Consider the following 23,596-nt stretch of genomic DNA (forward strand, 5'->3'; position numbering starts at 1 on the left):
TGCAGGTGTCAGCAGAACTGCATTCTTCCTGGGGGTTTGGGGGGGAAATTTGCTGTCTTGCCCTTTCTGTTTTGGAAGCTTCCTGCATTCCTTAGCTCATTGCCCCTTCTTCCTTCAACCCCACAGTAGTTGGGCCAGTCTTTCTCAAATTGTATCACTGACTATATTCAGCCTTCTTCCGCTTATGGGGTCCTTGTTGGCCCCTGAGATTATCAAGGACAGTCTCCCTATCTCTAGGTCAGATGACTAACAACCTTGATTCCATCTGCAAGCTTAGTTTGCCACATAACTGGATGTATCCACAGGTTCTGGGGGATCAGGACATGGAGGTCCTTGGGGAGCCATTATTCTGCTGCCACAGCCCTGAACGAGCAGCATCTACCTCACCTGGGAGTTTATTAGAAATGCAGAGTCTTAATAATCTCACCCCAAGTCTCTGAATCAGAATCTGCATTCTAATCAGATCCCCAGGTGATAGGGATGTATTTTAAAGTTTGAGAAGCCACAAGTAGACGACAGCTAAGATTCTCTTCACTTCAAACTTCCTATGATTCTTGCAAACTGATTTTTTTCCATCTTCAAGTTTTCATCATTCCTTCTAATCTTTATTGCCTGTCTCCTCCAAAAAGTTAATTTTTATTTGTGCCCTTGATGTTAATTCCCCCAAATTCAGCCAAGTATTACATGATAATACCCCCTGCGTAATTTTTGCTGACAGGAAATAGATGTTAGAAAAGGCAACAAAATTATGGAACTATCCGTGATGTAAAAGTACTGGTCTGCAAAGAGTATTTTCTTCCCCAAAAAGATTCATAGGAGAACTGCCTTATTTCCTCCTTAGTATAGATAATATTAGTGTCCCAGAAAGTGAAGCAAAAAGTACAACAGATGAACTATTTTTAAGGCATCTCTGAATGGCTTAGCATTTGAGAAATGTGACCAAAGCTGATTATAAAATTTCCTTCAAAGTTGCAGGAATGGCAAACCCATAAATAACTCTGGTTCTTGTTGGTATGAAAATGGAGTTGCTGCTGTTTGCTGTCTTTATTGTAGGGTTTAGGATTAAGCTCACCTCTGAGATTGCAAACTCCTCAAGGGTTGGAAATAGTCATATGCTGTGCCTGGCACCTAGGAGACACATCATACATTTTAGGTTTGAATCCATTAAGCTTTGTAATAGTGCACAATGTTCTATGCTGAATTTTAGAGATACACTAAAAAAATAGGACTAAAATCCTAGAATAGTTCAATGATCATTTTACTAGATTTCCTGTATTTCGTTCATTCATTGATTCATTCGACAAACATTTATAATCCATCTACTGAATATCCCATTGTTTGAGACCTTGGATAGAAAGATTTGTTCCCTGTCATACAGAAGCTCACATCCTGGCGGAACAAATAGCCACATAAGTAAATAATGATGGCAAAATGAGTGCCAGAAAAGGTGTCTGAGCAAGACTCATGGGCTTCTTTTTTCCCAATCTCTCATTTACATTCCTACTGTATTTATCTTAAAATGTTCCATCTCTCCCTTTTGCCCACTGGAGTAATTATTTGCCTGTGTATTTTTATTTCCAGCCTTATCTGCTAATATTGCCTTCAGGCACTCACTACTTGCTGTAGAAAATGAAACCATCTCAAACTGGTACAAGTTAAAAAAAAAAAAAAAAAAAACATTAAGGAAACAGCAAGTGAGACATCTCCACCACGGTGATGTCATTTCCTTTACCTTTTCAAGTGAGGCCACTTCCTGACCATTGTGGTTCATTGTCAGTGTGCTCTGATTGCTGCTTTTATAGCACTCACTTAGCATGAGGTGCAATTACCAGATGGTCCCCAACTTACCATGGTTTGACTGACAATTTTTGACGTTACAGTGACACAGAAGCAATATCCACATTACCATTCTGTTTCTCACTTTCAGTACAGTGCTCAATAAATGAAGCTATTTAGCACTTATTCAATAAGCTTTGTATTACATGATTTGCCCAACTGTAGACTAATGTGAATGCAATACATGTAACACAGTGGGTTACAGGTATTAAATCAGTTTTCAACTCATAATATTTTAAACTTACAGTGGATTTGTCAGGCTTTAGTTTACGTGTTCACATCTATTTCCTTCTCTGGATTTGACAGTGATCATGTATCTTTTGCTATTGCTGTATCTGGTCACTAGTGCAGTACCCTAACATTTAATAAATAGTTAAATGAAAGAATAAGAAGGAGATGAAAGTACATGCTAACCATGCTAAAGATGGACTTATGGTACCAGTAGCTTGGGTGGAGATTAGGGGAAACTCTGGGGCCCACTGCTTCCTCAGTGAGACTGTGGAAGAAGGAGGTTCTCTGAGAAGGAGGTATACAAGGCAGTCTTCCCCAGATAAGTCCTGATGTACTCTAGCTACATGTTCTTGCCATTTCAAAGCCACAGCTAGATCCACACCTTCTTCTTTATGGCCCCATGTAAATGTTTTTTCTGTTTTTCTTTTTTCTGTTTAAAGTTTATTGAGCAACTAATATACTCTATTTCTGTATCAAACACTTTACATAGATCAATTTTTCCTATTTTTACAGAGTCTGTCAGGTAACATCTTCATTTTACAGCTATAAAATGAAGTTTCAAAGACCTAAATAGTTCACCCAAGGTCACTGAGCTAGCATGTAGCAGAGCCAAGATTAGAACATTGGTCTGTTTATTTCCAATGCTCCTTCCACGACATTTGGCTTGTCCCTCTAGGACGTATGATCCCCTCCTCAGGCAAACTTAATTTCTCCCTTCTCTGTAGTACCACAGTATCTCGTTCATAAAGACAGTACAGCAGTTATTACATTCTTGTATTATAGATGTTTCTGGCTCCATTGCTAGTCTGTGCCTCCTTAGAGAAGAACCATCTATGATTCTTTTTTAGATCCTGTCATACTTAGGGTTCAACCAATGTCTTTCTCCTAAGTTGAGCTTTGGCAATTACAGTGGGGGTTTTTTGGTTGTTGTTTTGTTTTGTTTTTGCTTTTGTTATTATTTGGTGATTCTGGGGATCAAACTCAGAGCCTCATACATGCTAAGCATACACTCTCACTGAGCAATACCCCCATCTCCTTTTTTTTTTTTCATATTTTTGAAACTCACTGAAGTACCACAAGTTCCCGACTATACAGAAGTAAAATTGTAAGAATTTAAAAGTCTCTTATTTCAGAGATTATTGGATTATTGAAATATTCTTCCAATATCTGTTATTGAAATGTAAAGAACATAAGTATGTTCTCCTACCCATACAATGCATAAGTCACGTCACAGTCAACTGAAACCCACCCCCTGTTATGGTGGATGGTAAAGGAAGAGTGATGGGATGATTCAAACACCTTAGTGCTACCTTTGACCAGTAGCAGTCTGGTATAGGACATGTTGACCTTCTCTCAGTCAGCAAGTATTTATTTAATACCTACCGGATGAACCATGCTAGTCATTCTGGAATGGGCATGGTGATTGTACAAAAATTACTGAGATGAGGATTCTGCCCTCATATTGCTTACTGTCTGGGAAGAGACACAATGTGTACTTGAATGCTTAAGACACGAGGGAGAAAGTGCTAAGACGCCCATTGACAAAGGTCTATGGAAGTCAAGACAGGAATGCTTCTGGCAGGGAAGAGTGAGAAGAGCTTCATGGAGCACTTGGCATTTCAACTGGAAGTCAAGACTCAGACAAGCAGACACATCTCAGGTTAAAGGCAAAGCCCAAGCAGAGGTGGGGTCTGGGAGCCCAGCTACTGATGGCCTTGAATGCCAGGGCTTAGAGATTTCACACTATTTTTAAATTCTTAAGGAGGGAGTAAAATGGTCATGATTATGCAGTTGGCCTTCTGTATCCATATGTTTGGCATCCATGAATTCAATTAACCATGGATGGAAAATGTTCAGAAAAAAATTGCATCTGTACTAAACGTGTACAGACTTTTTATTTTTCTTGTCTTTATTTCTTAGGCAATACAATAAATAGCATTAACATTGTATAAGTAATCTAGAGATGATTTAAGTATGTGGGGGATGTGCATAGGTTATATGCAAATACTATACCTTTTTATATAAGGGACTTGAGCATCTGTGGATTTTGGCTTGGCACTTATGGGAGGCCTTGGAACCAATGCCCTATGTATCAACAGCAAGGGACAACTCGCTTTAGGAAGACTGGCAACTTTGGGATGAGTTTGCAGGGAAAAGAGACTGGAAGCAAAGGAAGCAGTTAGTTTATATTCATTTGCTAATGCTGGGTCTTTGCTGATTGCACAGCTGTGTAGGTGGATCGAAAACTGGGGTCAGAGCCACTTTGGAAACTCAGACTTAAGTGACTTAGCAGTATGCCAAGAATTGCTAAGTCATCAGAGATAATAACACATAATAATGCCTAGGGTGAACTAGGAAATCTGTTATCAGCTCTTACACCACCCAGCGCAGGTATAAGCGAGGTAGATTAATGCGGAAAGCTAAAATCAAACAGGGTCCATGAAAGTCACACTGCCATGCTGCTTAATGCAGGCGAGGTTCCAGCTGGGTGGGCTAGAAGCAGAGTGGGCCAGAGCCTACAGTGCCAAATAGGAAAGTCCCAGAGAGAGGAGGGAATGGAGATGAAAATACTCAGAAGGTAATATCAAAACAACCTGCTGTTTCTAAATAGCAAATTGAATTTGCCAAACCAGATTTAAATTAGTAGAAGCAAAACAGAGAAGCATGATTTTGGAAATGAACCACTAACTAGCGGTCTTGACTGTCACCCAGCAGCATAATTGGCTGCCTGGCGGGCACCTATGGACCTCTCTGTTTGGGCCATGAGAGCACTGTAGGACTGCATGCAAGTGCAGTGGCTTCCAACAGCCAGTTGAGGTGTGAAGCTGCAGCAGCCGCCACACCAGCTTGGACCTGGCTGTGAAGGAAAGGCTGTGTGTGAGGTGGCACCAGAAACAGCCTCTGCACAGCAGCCACTGCAGGCGTGAATTTGATGCATACTGCCATTAGTCATGCATTGATTGATCCATTCCTCCAGGAGCTCTGTTTCCAGAAGCTTCCTTTCCAAATGCAAAGGCAGCCTTTAAGCACAACTCACAGTAACGCTGCTTTGACCATCCATGACTTGTATTTAATGCTACTTCATAATGAGGTCTCTGAGATTTAAATGCTTAAACCTTTGTGATTTTGCTGGGTCATGAATAATGACACAGTGACATTCTTGCATGTTTATAAGCCCATATGACTGCATGGGATTTTTCCATCTTCCTCAAAGACATTTCTATAGGAAAATAAATGTAATGAGTATATAAATAACAAGGGCAAGAAACTATACTGTTCTCTCTTCACATTAGCAAAGTCTAGAGGTCAAAGCAGAAATTGAGGTGGGCCCAGAAATTCACTAGAATTCAACATTACTATGGACTCTCCAAGAATAGGCTTTGTCCCTTTTCCCCTTCATTTCTGCAAAATTTAGAATACCCGTCTTAATCATCCTCTAGGAATTGTATCCAATTTCATAGTTAGATTTAATATCAGAACTCAGTTTTTGACAATTTTCTAAAGATACCTTCTGAGTAGGATATAGAAAATGCCAAGGATAGATTATGTATTCTGCACACATCTGACCATAGGGTTTTTTTTTTTTTTCCTTTTAAAGGAGAATAGGAAAGAACAGTATAAATACCTAAAAAGGTAGTGTCTCTCTACAAACAGTGGTTTATATTGTGTTTTGCCTTAACATAATAAAAGGTATTACTTTTGCAGGGGAGAAACAAGAAGCAGGGAGAGCAATTATTTTAAGTTTATCCATAATTTTGGGTCTTTACTATTCACACAGATGTGTAGGTAGATTAGAAACTTTGGTCTAATGTAACAATAATATAGTTCATGTAAGTAATAGCTAAGTATCGTATCATTTAGAATGGCATGCTTGATGTGGTAATAATGATGGTAATTATTAAGACATTTTGTATAATAGGAACTAAACCATAGTGACTTGAAATATGAGAATTTTAAAGAACTTTATTAGCAGGGTAACATGTCATTTTTATATATAACTTCAATATATATGTAGCTATAAGGCAACATTATTTATTGTTGGACTGTTAATAACCTTCCTGGGCTAGACACAGGATTTTTGTTTTTGCTTTCTCCCCATCTTGGCATCTCATAAAAGTTTTTCTAAAAGGGAGGTGGGAGAGAAAAACCTCTTATAACACAATGATGAAGACAAAGGACAGTAGAGGGATCCCCACAAGGCCTACGTTCTTTGAATGGCCTTGCAGGCCCTGTCTGACCTGGTCACAGCCCACATCTGGCCTCGCCTGTGCTCTGCAAGCCTCACCCTCTGCCTTACCTCCAGGCACACCCTCTCACTGTGCCTCTCCATCATTCATCCTGTTCCTTCCTCTTCCCCTCCCACCCATCTCTTCTCACTCATCCTCCATGCCAGAGTCAATCTATAAAGTCATCTCACTGTCAATGATTTTATAGCACTCATGTATAATTTATAAGTATATGTTAATTTTTGTCATAATTCAATCAGTGTATATACCCGCTCTAGTCTGTATGCTCCAAGAAGTTTGGCGCCTCATCACATAATAGGTATTTAAGAAATAGCCCCAGATTTGGATTTGTGAAGAAGGTACAGAGAAGAAGTAAGAATAAACTTAAATTTTAAGGAGTTAATTTCTTTTCATGGAAGCTGGAAAAACTGAGAGCCATAAAATGTGGGAATAGAAAACAAAAGAACCTTGAAGAGTCCCATATATTTGTATTGGAGTTCTTGGTAAAACTCATATTTAGCATTTATAAATGTCAGGATTCAAAACCAACTTTCTAATCAATAATAATGTCAGCACCTCTACAAGTCATATATCCATAGCTTGTGCTGTTTTCTCATTACAACCCAAATATTCTTACATATAGATCTATATGAAATAGGCTGCCTGTTTTCTAACATAATCAAGAAATAAGCTGCACTGTTCAATGAAGTTCTCTGGTCAATAGCATCACATTACACATACCATGCCCATATAATCCATATTCTATGAATCCTGTTACAGCAAAATGCATTTAACTCTAAAACTCAAGGGTCATGATTTAACCACTAGTGAAAACATGTAAAGATTGTACAATGCTTTAATAACCATCTACCTTTGCACTATACAGCATTCTAGTATTTGTCAGTACAGAAATCATTTTTATAGAAAGTGGGTAAACAAGGTTTTGCTAAATAAAGCATCCTTTAATAATCACAAGCTCTTTGAGATAAAGGCCAATTAATTATAATAAGCATCAAGAAAGATTCTATGCTAAATTTGATTAATAAATGTTTATAGGTCATTAAACATTGAATGCAAGCTTGCACTGATTGAAAGCCTTAGCTTTTATATGTATTTACTTTTTTTAGAGTTTGATTTCAGAAGTGTCAGAATATTTTCCATATTATATCTAATATTACTATTTCATAAATAGAGCACTCCACTTTTTCCTATCTTTATAAACATTAGTAGAGTTTCACAACATGCTTATGTGACCCCTGGTATGACTGTTTCCACTGCACAGATAGAGAAGCTGAGGCATGAGGCTATTTCTATACATTTTCTAAAGATACCCCCTGAGCCAGTGGAAAAGAAGCCTGAGACAGAAAAAGATTCTATGTCCTTACTGAAAATACATCTCATATGCATCTTGATCTTGGGAGAGGGTAGATTGCAAAACCAAAGTTGGCTTTCCACACTTGCTCCTACAGGCCTAACATGGAGCTCTCTGTAGCAGTACATACACCAGCAGCGTGGATATCAAGGTGGTTACCAGGACGAATGCTCACTGGTCTGCAAAGGCCACGTGCGCCATTACCTTCTCAGGCCTTTCTAATAGCTATCATTCTATGCAAAGGGAGATTCATAGATGACAAATATTTAGTGTTTACCTTTCTTTTTCTTTTCTTTTCTCTTACAGATCTATGCAGTTAGATCAGTTGTTCCCAACAAAAGCAATAACGAAATAGTCCTGGTGCTACAACAGTTTGATTTTAATGTGGATAAAGCTGTGCAAGCCTTCGTGGATGGTAGGTACACATGGTCCCTGAAGCCAAAGATGGTGGAACTCAATATTCCATGTATTCTATTTTCTTCCTTAAATGAACTGAATATCAATGACTGATATTTCAGTTCTCATAAAAATATACTAGAATTTAAAAACACACAGTCCTATTGAAGAAGAGCAGAATTTGGAAGTTATTTTTCCTTCATTAAAAAAAGAAAGTTTGTTGGTAGTTTCTAAAGGATGCTGATTATGATGCTATGCATTTCTTCATCTCTCAGTCATTCCAATTTTGTTATTAAACATGTCCTTGCCATGCTTTCATTTACTTTCAGCAACTCAGAAAGCAAGAGAATTAAAAGTTTGAGCCCAGCTGCAGCAACCTAGTGAGGCCTTAAGCAACTTAGTGAGACCCTGTCTCCAAATAAAAAATAAAAAGGACCAAGAATATGGCTCAGTGGTAAAGCACTCCTGGGTTCAATCCCTATCATCTCCCCACATACACCAAAAATGTCCTTTGTTGATGGCTTCCATAAGGATGGAGGACAGTGAACTTCATTGTTGACCTTTATGACTGGAGCCCTTGAGCTCAGTATGTATGTAGTGCAAGGGGCCTGGGGTTTTATATTTTTTGATTTTTTTTTTTTTGTAATTTTTTCAGAACATCAGTTCATCTTCTTTACCTCTAAAACACTTTTGCTGTCTTAAAATTTTTTTTTATTATTTTCTTAGGCAGTCAATTGCCAGTGACATTATAGAATATAGTCTCAGAAATTTGTTTAATCCCATATGTATATACCTTAAAGCTTTAGATTTTCTGTAAATTATGAGGAAATTCTCCTCTTCTAATCGAAGTAAACAAGTTTCAGTTTTGAACAAAGATCCCATCCTTAGTTAGTAAATGTCTTCTGTCCTGGTATTAGTTTCAGTTTTGTAAGTGTGGACTAGCCAAACACAATCTGACAAATAGAGTCAGGGAAGACCTGTCAGCACATTTCTCAGTTGTAGCCCATCTACACTTTATTTGCCAAGGACAGTATGATTTACCAATTTTCTAGGAGTATAACCTTCCAGAGTTTTTGCAAGTATAATTGCATTTCAGGGCAAGATCTTGGAACCAAACATGCTCACATTCTGATATCAGCAGTCAAGGTTTAGGATCTTAAGTGACTTAGCAAATGATTATCATTCAAAATAGACCTGTAAGCAAATCGTCTGTGCATAACTTTTCTATTTTTCCCTGCTCTGTAAGCTAGCAGATGTTGAATCCTTAGTCATTGGAAACAAATAATAGTGAATATAATATTAATCTGGCTTTGCAGCATAAGTACCATTTGTATCAAAAAATTTTTGGAAATATGCACATCTGACTGAGATAAGTCCTCTTTTCAGGTTTCACTTGCCAACATGACTTGTACAGAAGAACAACTTTAGGAAAGGCAAAGGCTTTTCCTCCTAATCCCTGCTTGGATTGAGGCCCCCATGGTCCCCATGATGAAAATTTTTATTATAGTGACCTGATGAGATGTGCCGATGTGTAGGAACTGAGGACTGCCTTCAAATCTGTTTGTAATTAGATAGAGCACCTTGCTTGTCCTTGAAATGTTCACCTTGTCTCTGTTGAGATCTCACTAATAAAACTCATTGATTGCTGAGGAACCTAATATCATTTTGGTTGGGAAACAATAGGAACACTTGTTTAAACACCAGAGAGTCAAAAGTATCTGTTAAGAGTCATTTATAAGTCATATCAAAAGCACTATTTCCAAGTGGCTTAAAAAATTCAAGCAGCTTCAGTATAATTAAAATTTAATACTAATAGTTTCAAAATCCTCTGCAAATATGGATATTTCCTCTTTAGAATTACTCTATAAGCTCATTGTCCAAATCACAAATAGAATTTATGTCAAGATATGAAAATTGGAGGACTAATTGAATATTGCAGTTATAAAAGCAGAAACTACTTACCTTCTTCTGATTAAAACAGAACAGGAGTTAGCACTTTTTTAAATTAATTTTACGTAGAAAACAGCAGCTTAACTGTCAGTAGAAATGACCCTACTGATTTTAGTGACTTCCCAAGAAGCCTTGCGAAAGAACTTCCTACAGTTCCTCTACAGGAAAATACTGTGAAACATTAATTCTTTGGGAAAAATTCAAAAAACCCAGTTAATAAAAAGTCTGAATTATAGCTTACTTTTAGGAGCAGTCTTATTATTTCAAGTACATGCAATTCAAACAAGTCTAAGAGGGGCCTTGAACTGGAAACTGAATGGATAGGAGTGATTTGCCTGTCTAAACATTAGCAAGACAGCCTTCTGCGCTTCTGCCAGTGACAGCAGACTCAATCATCAGGACCCTTCTCATTTGAAACTTCTTTCAGAGACCAGCCTGAAGTTTATCTTTGTTTAGCCAACACGCTCTCAGTAGAGAGCTGTTAGTCTAATAAGATCATATGAGAATGCTTACAATTGTTGAAAAAGTACCTTAAGAGCTATCCTCTCTAAGAAGTGCCTGTTCATATGAAAACAACTGATGTACTCACTATCAGTAACTTGTTATCAAAATTACCCCCCAACTATTGAAACCAATGAACTTTGTTAGACTATATGGAAACACTGATTATCCCAGCTAACCAGTGATAAAACATTTCTGTCAAAATGTTTTATGACTTAATCCTTCAGGCTTTTCCTCCAAGTCAGCACAGTCCCATGTGTGAATGGGATAGAGGGAACCTGGGACCCAAGTCATCATTTCATGAATGTTGGTTTCAAGATGGAAGCCTTGTGAATAGAGAGAAACTGATAAGATATGATCTCTCTCTCTCATCCCCTTGCAGGTTTTGAATGTAATGAGTATGAGTAGGAAAAGAGAAAGAACAACAACCACCCAGAAAACTATGGTTCACATGGTTAATAATATTCAGAAGCCTGTGTTTGGTTCAGAAGATTCTGGGTGTTTTTATTCATATATTGAACAGAATAATTTTAATTCTACCTATAGCAATGAAGCTATCAGAAAGTTCTCAAGATATATTTCATCTTCCCTATGATAATACAGTGATATTAAATGAGCTTCATGGAGTAGGCCTTGAAATTCTGATAAAACTAAGATCGGGCAGTGAATTAAATGAAAATCTGGGAAATAAGAAATAAAACTCACATTTTTATTAAGGAAGGATGTATCAAAACAAACAAAAAAGCTCCCCCCGACACACCAAATTGCTCCCAGGATAGAAAGAGATGTATTTTGTGTGATGTTTTATTGTGTGGATTTTTGTTGAAGATTCTTTGTCTTTATCTAGGCAGTGCAATTCAAGTTCTCAAAGAATGGAATATGACAGGAAAAAAGAAGGTAAGATTAATATTGATTGTAAATTGGTAACATCGTCACTCAAAACCTTCAAAGTTGTTATCATTTCAACAAAGCTGCCAATTGTATGCTTCTTTCAGATACATTAATATGTATACCCAGAAAGCTTCAAATTCATGACTTTCTTAAATTACCAGCCACTCTCATTACTAATGCCTTTATTTTCTGTTCAGTGTTTTTTAACCACCAGGTGTGCTTAAGAAGTCCTAGAGTTGTATTTCTTTGTATTAAGAGGAGCCCAGCTGGAGAATTCAAAGCATTTAAGACATCGACTTGCCTGAACATATCCCATACTACAAAGGAAAAAATTAAGGAGTGTTTTTAAAAATACTTGAAAAGCTCTAAATATATTTTCACATTTTTTTTTCAACCAAAACAAGGCTGCCCTGAGATACTTGTTTGGCTGAATTCTAAGGTTGATCTTTAATAAAAGAAGATCAGAAAATTCCTTGAAGCTTGTTTAACAAGGGGCCTTCTTGGCCACTGGCATGCCCCTCCTTAGAGACAGAGGGAAGGAGCTTTTACTTGTCCCATTCCAATTACAGTGTTATCCAGTCACAAGGAGACTGTGACTTCTGGGCACATGCTGGCAAAAACCCTCTGCTCTTTTCAAAGCCACCCACCCACCCGTTTTCCTGGTGGCACAGTGAGACCCTGTGTTTTGGTTCTCACAGGATATTATATGCCAGCCTACCCTTTCCCAGGAGGGAAGATCACAGGCCTGCGAAACAGGTTTCTCACAAACAAAAAAGGAGTATTACTTTCATACAATCCCAAGATTACTGAAATTACAGGAATCATCCTTTCCCCCTTTTTCTCCTTCTAGTTTCCTGTACAATAGGAAGAATTATGAGATTTTTTTTTTCATCTTTGTGTGCCACCATCTTTGACAATCTCTGCTTATCTTTAATCATACCTTCTCAGGCTTCTGTGTGAGCTGAAGATGATTTGCAAGTGATTGAAAGGCAGTATTTATCTTTACATGGAAAAATTTCAGATGTGTGGTTTGGGTTTTAAATTTCTCTGGTATTAAAAAAAAAAAAAAATGAGCAGACAGCAGCAGCTGCACACCCAACTCATTACCAAGTCTTCCTCTTAGAGACTCAATAGGGAAATGGTCTCCCCAACCCAGCAGACTAGACATAGGGCCTAAAAGCCAGAAGCCCTTCTTCCCCAACTTCCCAAACCCAATGAGTGGTGGAATAGGTGCCATTGACCCTTTTATCCCGCACACGTGATGTATATTTCTCACCTAACGGAAACTTACTGGGAAGTGACTGGGGCTTCAAAGGAGAAGAAAGGGAGTGGGGAAGAGAGTGAACAAGAGGAATATCTTCTTTTCATTTCTTTGCCAAGTATGTAGGAGAACAAAGCCAGACTCCAGGCTTCAGTTGGCATGTTTAGATTCAGCAGGTGGGACAGGGTCTTCCTCATGGGTCATGACTGGAGCCTGCATCATACAGTTACATACACTTACTATCAACTGGGTACAAAGCCAAAGTCAAAGAAAGTGTACCACATAATTAAGAGCAACATACTCTTAATTTCCTAGGTAGCATTATGTATTCATGATTAGGGCATTTTAGGAGAATATAGTAGAACGCTGTTATATAATATTAGGGTCTAAACAACTTCATCTGTATAAAAGGCAGATTTATGCTGCTTCAGATAAATAAAGTAAAGCCTTATAATGCTGTTTAGCTAGTGGCTGAGAAGACCAGGGATCCAGCTACACAGTTGCATAGTTCAACTCCAAGTGGACCACATGAGTTTGGCATTACCTCATAGCAGTTGTCACCTCCAGCCTAAATATTCACAGGGATGATTAGGAATCCCAAGGGTGCTTGAGACTTTCTGGACAGTGGCAGCAATTGCAGGAATTCCCTGCTTGGTTGGTAGGCCTATTTCAGAGGTACCCAACCTACCATCTACTTCCTCATTTTGCCAGGAAGAGTTGCCTCCCTTTTTCCTGCCAATCTTCCTCTCTGGCACCCTCCTTCCCAGGATATGGGACCTTCATGTCCACCTGGCCTCCCCTGCCCATAACCACTTTAAGAAACCAGTTACTTCCTAATGGCATCAATGCTGAACTCAAGTTCATGTCACAAAATTTTATTGTATTACCACTCATATATTAGAATCTCACATTGCTCAAATGTCTCTGCTATTTAAGCCATTCCTTGCTCATTTTTTCCTTTTAAAGGAAACTATGATTGTGCTGTAAAAGTTTAGACAATATATTGTAGGAAGAAAATATTTAAATTAACTTGGGTGATTAAGAAGATGTAGGTATTTTCACCTATTAAAAGAGTCAGGAACCAAATAAATAAATAAATAAATAACCTTATTTCCACCTCTTAAATAGGATCTGAGCTGAATATGATTATTTTCTCGTTTGTTTCTCATTGCAGAACAATAAAAGAAAAAGAAGCAAGTCTAAGCAGCATCAAGGCAACAAAGATGCAAAAGACAAAGCAGAGAGGCCTGAAGCGGTGCCCCTGCAGCCCCAGGCGCCAGCCATGCAGAACGGCCTTATAAATGGCTGTGAGAAGGACAGCTCGTCCTCTGAGTCTGCCAATGAAAAGCCAGCCCTTGCCCCTCGTGAGAAAAAGATCTCAATACTTGAGGAACCTTCGAAGGCGCTCCGTGGGGTCACAGGTCAGTAAGTCTTAAATAAATCTGCTTAGGAAGACATAGAGGAAAAGAATACAGAGGGAACTCACTGGGGCCATGGTTACTGCTGGTGATGCTGGAGAGGCATCTGCTTGTGCACAGATGCATGAATCCACATGGGCTTCCTGAAGCCAGGATGGAGCAGGAGTGCAGGGCCAAGAAGTGCTTTTCTTAGTTCTTTGTAGACACCTTTGTTGGAATTCACCTGGGATAAGGGAAGGGTAATTGGTGACAAAAGGCAGTCTTATTAAATATTTCCCTTTAGGAAGGGCAGATCAAATTACTTAACTCCTGCCGATTTTTTTTTTTATTTGATAGGACATTATCATCCAGGGTGTTAGAATCTGGAATGTTAATTATATTCACTATAGCTATACATTAATTAAACTACAAAAAGCTACTTAATATACTGACCTTGAATGCCTCTAGTTTCCCATTTCTTTAAAATATGAAAATTGTCTTAGTTTGGTTTTTGCTCCTACTCTAACAGACTACCACAGATGGGATAAATTATAAATAATAGAAGTTTATTTGACTTCCAGTTCTAGAGTCTGCAACATCTAAGATTGAAGGACAAACTTCCCCCTTTTATAAGTAACCCACCCCTGCAATAACTAATCCACTCCCATAATAATAACCTTAATTCATTCATAAGGATGGAGGCCTCGTGACCTAATCACTGCTTAAAGTTCCCTCAGCATTGTTCCATTAGGGATTAAGTTTCCAACATAAGAATTTTGGGGGACACATTCAAACATAGCATAATTGTATTGAAATCTAATAGATCATTGATTCTCAATGCTATCTGACCAGTGCCCCATTTTTATAACAAATCTTAAAATAAAACTTATACATAATATAACTTACCTAGAAATAGAATTTCAATAAAAAGAACTCCAGGAATAAGTAAAATAGAAGGCTTGTAAAGTAACTCAATGTCCACCTGTAGTGCTGTACTTTGCACTTATAAGATGTAGGTCAGTAGTCAGCTGGATACTGTGGACACTGTTTCTTTATATTTGACATGCAAAAAAACATGTCAGAAGTATGGCAGTGTGTACATGTGGAATGACTGGGAATGCAGCTGATAAACACCCAGACTAACCCGGATGCTGAATGCCAAATCCAGCACTGCAATTGCTGATGCCTTTGGCCATGTGATCTTCCACTTGGGGACTCTTAGTCAAGTCATGAATACCATACATACCACCTTCCCTTAATTTACACAGAAGTTGAATCCTGGCAATCTAAGTAAATCCTAGAAATCCTTAGTAAAACTGTCTGGGTTCACCTCATATTTTTTTTAACAATAACAAATGTCCAGGTAGACATAAGAAAGTTCAGAATGCAGGACAATTCTTTGTTGTACAGGATGTTCCTGTGATGTAAATAATCTGGCCACCCCCCACACACCCCCACACACATACACAATAATTTTGGTAAAAGTCCAGACACCCGCTTGGCCTTTCAGAATGCTGCCTATGGTGTGGTAGATACTCGGCGAAAACCACTCCACGGTCGTTTCCCGGCATTTCTCTTCTCTTCTAGCTATAAAATCCTGAGTTTATTGAATCAGTGACTTTTTTTAACTCCTCTGATGTCCAGATCACTGTACTGGGTGCCTCAGTGAGTTCTGTGAAGGATAAGGTGTGTTCTAGTCTCTGAGAGGATCACTTCTGATATCCATGTAGGGAAGGCTGTGGGTACCCTGGGGAATTTAAAGCTTGGAGAGGAGAGGTGCTACACCCAACTGAGCCTTCCAGGGAGATGTCATGATGGCAGTGGGCATTGAGGGGCCGGTAGACAAGGTGGTCAGGAGGCTCCAAAAGAGGGAGAGGAACTTTACCCAGCACCCATGTCTGTCACCCTTCTGTTTACAAGGCATTGATAGCCACTGACAAACCAAAGATGAGTAAGACACCATCCCTGCCTGGGAAAAGAGTTGGGTTGAGAAGAAGACAGGAAAAGAAAACTGGAAACTGCTTGTGCCAAATCATGTGCCATGTGCCCAAGTCAGGGACTCAGTGAGGAGGCATTAGAAAATGGACATGCTGTACAACACATTGGTCAGCCCTTAAACTGCTCACAATGCAAATTTTCTTCCAGAAACACATTTCCTAACAACTCCATTAATAGTGCTGTAATTCAGATCATCCTTTTTATTATAAGATGGTTCCTTAAAACCAAATAATGACCTAAGCAACTTAGACCCTGACTCAGAGTAAAAAAGAAAAAGGGCTGGGGATGAAGCTTAGTGGTAAAGTGCCTTTGGATTCAATCCCCAGTGCCATCACCCCCCGAAAATAGCACAAAATAAAATAATGACAAAAAAATGACCTATTTCATTTTGAATCCAAATTCTCCAGGAATTTTTTAATTTAATTTTTACTTTGCCTACAATTTGGAGAATGTTTTGATTTATAGTCAGGGGAAGAGAAAGAAATTAAATAATCAAGTGGCAGATTCCCAACTTCACTTGTTATTGCTTTCACACGAATTACTTTCAAAATCTAATTACTCAAGTTGCTGTTTTGATATCAACCATAAACTAAAAGCTTAGCACATATATTTGTTCATTTACTCATAATTTATACCTTCTTCCTAAAATAATTTTGGTAACTCTGTCGAGTATATGACTGGAGTAAAGAGAAGCAGAAGGCTTCTCTTCATGGTGGGTAGCTAGCTTGAAAGTTAAGTGCCCACAAAGGGAGTTCTCTCTACAAGGGGGCTTTGGTAAACCCTAACATAGAATTTCCTGTGAATAATCTTCAATTGCACGAAGAACCAACCCCAAATCCCTTGTTTTGTAAGTCAAGCATGAAGGCACTATTTGTTAATGTCACTGATTCATTACAAATCTTTATGCTTCACGTAAACTTCTCTGTTAAAGAATGAAGGATGGGAATGGAAGGTTAATGAATGTTTTTGCAAAAGGAAGAGAATCCTCTTGGTTGACCATGAACTTCATTAGCAGCCCACGGGTTTTGATCATAAATTTTAAAATGAGTATGTAACTACTTAAGTTTTATTTCTCAATGATAATGAAGGTTAATCGGAAAGTTCATTCTGAAACTGTTAAATGACTTTAAAATGCTTCTTTGGTCTATCAGTAATCCTGAGACCGCTAAAGATAACTCTCAGTTGAGTGTTAGGGTTTGGAAACTCTGCATCCTATCTGGAGGGGAATTTTGAACCTGGCTAGGATGAGAGAGAGTAATCTTTAAATCCTGTCTCCTCACTTGATAGCTGAGGAAACTGAGGCTCCTGGTGGAGAAACCAAGAGGATATCTCTTCTCTTTAACTCTGAACCTGGCAAAAACATGACTGAGAGCCATGCAATCTTACACATGCAATGGAGGGTTACTACCAAAACCATGAACCCCCTAACTCCTAAAAAATATATATATTGAAAAATTAGAAAAAGTAATAATAATGATAGCCTATACTTAGGTGGATTCACAGTTTGAGGCTAAAAGAAATCTCCAAGCGAACTAGGGGTGGAGCATTTATCAGGCTCTCCAATAATGAAACGGGCTCAGCAAAGCCTGTCTTGAATGCCCCACTGAGCAGGAGGCTGTGGACATGTGTGGTGAGTGCTTTATCTTTTATAACACCTTGACATTCAGGAGCTCTCTTTTTTGAAAGTCTTAAACAGAATCATTATTCTGGTGGGAGAAAAGTTAGCGTTAAGATCTATGCAGGTGGCTCAGGGGTGTTAGTGTGACTTCCTACGTGAAAAATAACTACCCAAAGCACCATCATTTCAGGCTGTAAATATAGTACTGTCAAGTGGGACAGTGCTGTGTGTCAGCGTATAGCTTAGACATTTGGGAGTATGTTTTAAGCCTGAGAGTAGTTTTTTTTTTTTTTTTTTCTGTATTTCAGAATTTTTAATAACAGCTCAAATTAGATCTTTTATATAATCCAATCAGGATCATCCTGTGTTCAAATACTAAGTCAGGCAAGGAGTAGACCAAGATTTATTTTTAGCACAAGAATGCCAAAGATAATATTCTTTTCCTTAAGGCTCCATCTAAATGTCTAAAGCACCTTCAGGTTCATATTTTCCAAATATGCTTCCTGCTTTATGTTTAGAAACAGAGAGGGAAGAGTATTTCTAAGGCTCATATAGCAGAGATGTGTAGGTGCTTTTCTCCATTTAGGCTAGAACACCAATTCACATTCCTCTATTGTCTTTCTTCTACTGGACATAGTTCCCACTGAATAGGAAAGACCAGGATTGTGGGCCACCAAGCAGCTTCAGTGAGATAAACTTTGGGGCAGGCTTTAATGTCTTTGTCTTGTCTTCTGCCTGGCTCCAGTGCTTTCCTTTATATTTCCTCATCCTGTAAAGCAATCCAGGCAAGTCTGGTCTTTTGTTCCCTGTTCCTTGTCCCAAACAGAAGTCTCTGTGCTGTGTTTACCGACCTCCACAAACCAGAGTTCAGGTCTGCCCTGTATTACAGGCAAGGAAGGGCCCTGCCATTTCCCCTTTACAATGCAAATTCTAGATTTCTGCAAGGAACTGTTTTCTCATTCTCAAAGTGAAGTTATCCAAATGGAAGAGAAAGGACCCTGTTATTTTAGAATGTTGGTTACTTGGCCATCATTTGTGCTTTCTGTAGCAACAATAACAAAAACACGCCGGCACTATTTCACAGCTTTGAGGTTCCCACAGGGTTTCCAAGCAAATTTTTTTCATGTCGCTATTGGCCCAAGTTTCAGGATGACCTCCCCTGCTTCTCTAAGCCCCATATTGGACCAGAGGATTAGAAAAGATAAACAAGAAGAAAGCAGCTAGCTTAGAACTTTAACAGTAAAGCCGAATGTGTATGTTCTAGGATTTCAGCAGGGCCAGCTCTCAATTGGAAGCAATAAAGCCGTGACTCAGAACCAGGACATTGAACAGTAGACTTGTTTCAAACCTTGGTCTCCTCACTTACAGATATATGATGCTAAACAAGTTAACTACTCTGATTCTCAGTTTCCTTATCTGCAAAGCAGAAAATAGTACTCCACTTCATAAGATTCTAGTATACAGAAAATTAGATACATACATGATTAGCCCAGCATCTGGCACAGAGTAAACTGTTTTACTGTTTATTGATCCACTGAGTAAATATTGTTAAGCATCTAATGTAACATGTGCCAGGTATTTTTCTATAGGAAGTGAACAAAATGACCAAGTTTTTAGTTTCAGGGAGTTTACATTCTTTTGAGAGTAGGAAAAGAGATGGGAAATAAGTCAGAATAATTAGGTTACTGAGGTAATTATAGATTATGATTAACATGAAGGCAGCATATAGGAATAAGTGGGGTGTGAGGTACAGTGACATCAGATAAGGTCAAATAAGCTTCTGAAGAGGACATGTTTAAGCTGAGAGCCAGGTGATTCTGTTCAGGGTCTCTCCTATCAGGTAATCATGTTCTGGACTGTCTTTGTTTTATTTAAAGTTTTAGTAAGCATCCTAGTGGAAGCCCTTCTATAATTATAACCACAGTGTTTTGCTAATTTTTAAAAAGTAATGATACAATACTTTGTTAATATATATGTGTGTGTACATGTATACAGATTCATGTAGATAACTGCTCTATGAACATGCATCTTAACATTATTTTAAGGCACATAATTGCTATTTTTACTTCTCTTTGTTATTTTAGCATCTAATTTCTTGATCTTAGCTCCCATTTACAGTTGTGTCTTGCTCAGCCCCCGCCTCTGCTTCAAGCAGCATCATGTCTGAGCTGTCCAGGTGATTTTAGGAGAGGCCTTAGATTGCATTTCCAGTGACTCCAGAGCCCTGCTTACTTTCTCTGGGCATGATAAAGCAAAAAGAGACAGAGACAGATACAAGATGTAATGACAGCAGGGCACAGGACACATAAAACCCCTCAGGTGTTTCTCTGTCAAGAGAAGGTGAAACTCCGTGGCTTCTCCCTTCTCTTATTTCTCTTACTCCTTCAAAAACCACTTCAACTGTGACTGGACGGCTAAGACACAAAACTACTCATCTCTGAATACGGATACCTTCAAGACTTCCCACTTACATATTAAAATGGGGATTTCAATGACAAATGGGCTTAATTAAGTGGACCTCGCTTCCTGCAAAGACCAAGGTTTTCAAAAAAATTAAGATTGTTTTGACCAAAGATTTAAATGGTCCTATCAAAATGCAAGGACAATTGAACCTGTTTTGCAGAGAAGTAAAACCGAAGAAGGCACTTGATTTGTTAACATGCCTACCTTTTGCCATTGACAACTTGTTATTATCTATTACCTTTTAATATGATGAAGTCCGTAAAGCTATTAATGATGTATGATTTGGTGTAAAGACAGTGTAAACAAAACTAAAAGATTTGTTTCCAGTGGGAACGCAGCCAGCTTTAATGCCCTCTGTGTGGCTCAAGTTTCATAGGATTTAAATGAAAAAAATACAGTCTACTGGCATTTGATAAAGAAAATGAAAAGGCAGAACTGAGATTATGTCTGAATAAACCTGTTTGTTTTGGTCTCTGTTCCAGAGTTATTGGTTCCTCTGAATATGTGTTATTACCCTGTGGTGCAGAGGTGGGAGAACAGTGCACCTTGCAAGTGAAGTGTACAGTCATTGCTCTGTGAGAAGTTTTCTTGGGGCCTCATCAGTAGACTCATGCTGTGTATCTAGAGAGTTATCTTCACTCACTCTCTCCGTTTGTTCTCCTCCCTCTCTCACTCATCACCCTATTTATTCATTATGGCTTACAGTCCATCTTTCCAAAGAAACTGCTCCCACTAAGTTCACCAGTAGCCTCTATGGCACTGAGACTCGCATTTTCAATCCTTTATATTCTCCTTAGAGCAGTGTTCAACATCATCACCTACTCTATCCTTAGCCACTCTTGGCTTTTTCCTCTGGTTTCTGCCACATGACACTCTGGTGATCCCCCTGTCTTCACTGCTTCTTCTCTTTCTTTTGAGAGTCTTTCTTTACCAGGCTGTTAACTTGTTGCAGCTCATCAAGGCTTGGTTGGTCCCATCCAAGTCCGGCATTACGTAATGATATCTTTTCTCGTTAGCTCATTGCAAGCATACCCCAGCTTTAATTATGCAACAGGGCTCACAAGCTCATCTTCCCATTCCAGGTTACTCTCAAAACTTCAGGCTCTTATTTGACGTTTTCTCCTTGACATTTCAAAGGATTTCAACAACATGCTCAAAACTAACTCGTGATCTCCCTTCCAGTCTTGGTTCTCTTTTAGTCTTCCAGATTTTACGCACTCTCTCTCCAGTAATGCAAGTAAGAAATCTAGGTATCGATCATGACATTTCTATCTTTCCCAACCCCCATTTCCAATGGTGGTGACCAAGTCCTGTTATTTTCACTTCCCCGCCTTCCTAGCAGCCACCCATTTCTCACTGTCTTCACCTCTATCTTCCCACCCTAACCACCATCCTTCCCGGTCTGCACCGCTACAGTGGTTCACTCACTCATCCTCCTACCTTTATTAACTTCCCTCCAAGTCATTCTCTGCCTGTGAGCTCTTCAAAAGACAAAGCTGATCTTTTATAAACAAAGTACAGGAGTCTTACTCTAGCCTACTGACCCAGGGCAGTCTGGACCCCAGACCCACTCTAGCCTAATTTGAAATTGCTAGTTGTTGTTTTTTTATAAATGATTATAGAATTTGTGTTTCTGAACTTAAATGACTTTATCCCAATTGAGGAAATTTGGAAAATCAGTAATGTTTAAGGCAAAAAGAAAAATATCTAGCTCCTAGAAAAAAATAAAAGCCCTGTTAACTTTCATTTCAGAATATTTTTTAATGCAGAGATATATAATTCCTTTATAAAAATCATATTATACAACATATGAACTTTTATAATCTGCTTTTTGCTTAACCTGACAAGACAAACACTACCTTGTATCATTAAATTTTCTCTAAGATTATTTTAATGACCACATTGTACATTTATAAATTTGCCATCTTCCTTTTAACTATTCCCGACTATTATTCATGTGGATTGTTTCTGTTGTTTGCTTTTGAAACCAATTCTTTAGTGAACCTCTTTTGTATGTAACATTTTGTAAACAATTATGATTATTTCCTTGGCATATATTCTCAAAAGAGGAATTACTGCATTCAAAGGATATAATTTTTTTTCTGTGCTGGGAGTTGAACCCAAGGCCTCACAGACACTAGGCAAATACTCCACCACTGAGCTACACCCCTGGTTCTGAATATTTTGTTAAGTTCTTAAAATGTCGCTGGTCAAAAAAGTTTTGTTTTAATCTCCTTGTGTTTATTTGTAAAACTGATTAGTAGGGATAGGGATCATTTTTAGGAAGTTTAATCTCCATGGGTATTATTCTCTTGTAAATATTTAAGAAGAGTCAAATCAGTTAACCAATGAACTGCGAATTATATTATTATCAGTTATCATAAAACACTACTATATTCATTAAGTACTTTTATGGCACAGAGGTTAGGTTTAAGCAACACAGACATTAGGAATTTTAGACCTAATTTTATAACAATAAGCTCATACTTTGTTTCTTTATCAGTTTTTTTCCAGGTAGAACTACTTTATAATACTCAAGTAAATTCATCATCATGATGTTAATCATGATGTGTTTTACTGAAATTGCATGTGTATAAAAGATCATGAAACCATTGTAATAGGTTAAAGTAATTATTTTAGAACTACTCTATATTTAAAATACATTTTTAAAGATAGATTTCAATTCTGTGTATACTTCAGCCTACTTGTGTGTCAAGCTTTCACTAAAAAGCCAAAAGTAGAAAAATTCATTCTCAGAAATTTTTAAATTTGCATACATGGATATACATATATTATGAAAATTTTTGAATCAAGTCCAAGTATTTCTCCCAAGTGGAAGATTTGTTTGCTTTGGTGCTGTTAACAAAAGATAACCAGCACAGTTTGTGTTTTACTATGTAAAATAAATCAAATCAAGGACAAGTAAAGTATGTAAGTTGATACCAAGATTTAATACCCTGGAAACTGATAGCTGTCAGCAATCCTAAGAGTCAAATGTAACTGTATATACTACAGCTGAGTATAAATTGGTACATCTTGTCTGTGGAATAATTTGGCAAAGCATACCAAGAACTTTTCAAGAAAAATAAAGACATGAATTTACATCTCCTTCATCACAAACCACACCAAATTATAGTAAAGGAACTTTTAAGAGTGGAAATTCACAATAAAGAAGAAAATGAAGAAAAGGGCATCAATTTCCAGAAAGGGAAAAGAAGCTCAGCAAAGTCCAACCAGGATAAGTAATAGAAAAATCACATTATAGTCAAAGTATTAAAGTCAAAAATGAAAAGAAAATCTTAAAAGCAGCTTCGGGTGGGAGGTGGGAACGACGCTTTGCAAACAGGACAACCACAATGAAAATGAAGGTTGGTTTTTTATCAGAAACAAGATAGCCCAGAAGACAATAGAGTAAAATCTTTAAGGGAATAGCTAATATAGAATGCATTTCTGGAG

At 38.1% G+C, this 23,596-nt stretch overlaps 1 protein-coding gene across 1 annotated transcript in view; it reads left to right on the forward strand.

Annotated features, from left to right (window-relative positions):
- The window catches only part of Spats2l (spermatogenesis associated serine rich 2 like), a 159,553-nt gene that overhangs the window by 91,690 nt on the left and 44,267 nt on the right, over positions 1-23,596 (forward strand). The window contains 3 exon segments of the mRNA XM_047543734.1: positions 7,972-8,080; positions 11,360-11,409; positions 13,839-14,085. Of these exon segments, the coding sequence (XP_047399690.1) occupies positions 7,972-8,080; positions 11,360-11,409; positions 13,839-14,085 (406 nt within the window).

Source organism: Sciurus carolinensis, chromosome 3 (assembly GCF_902686445.1).
Source record: "Sciurus carolinensis chromosome 3, mSciCar1.2, whole genome shotgun sequence".
Classification (NCBI taxonomy): domain Eukaryota; kingdom Metazoa; phylum Chordata; class Mammalia; order Rodentia; family Sciuridae; genus Sciurus; species Sciurus carolinensis.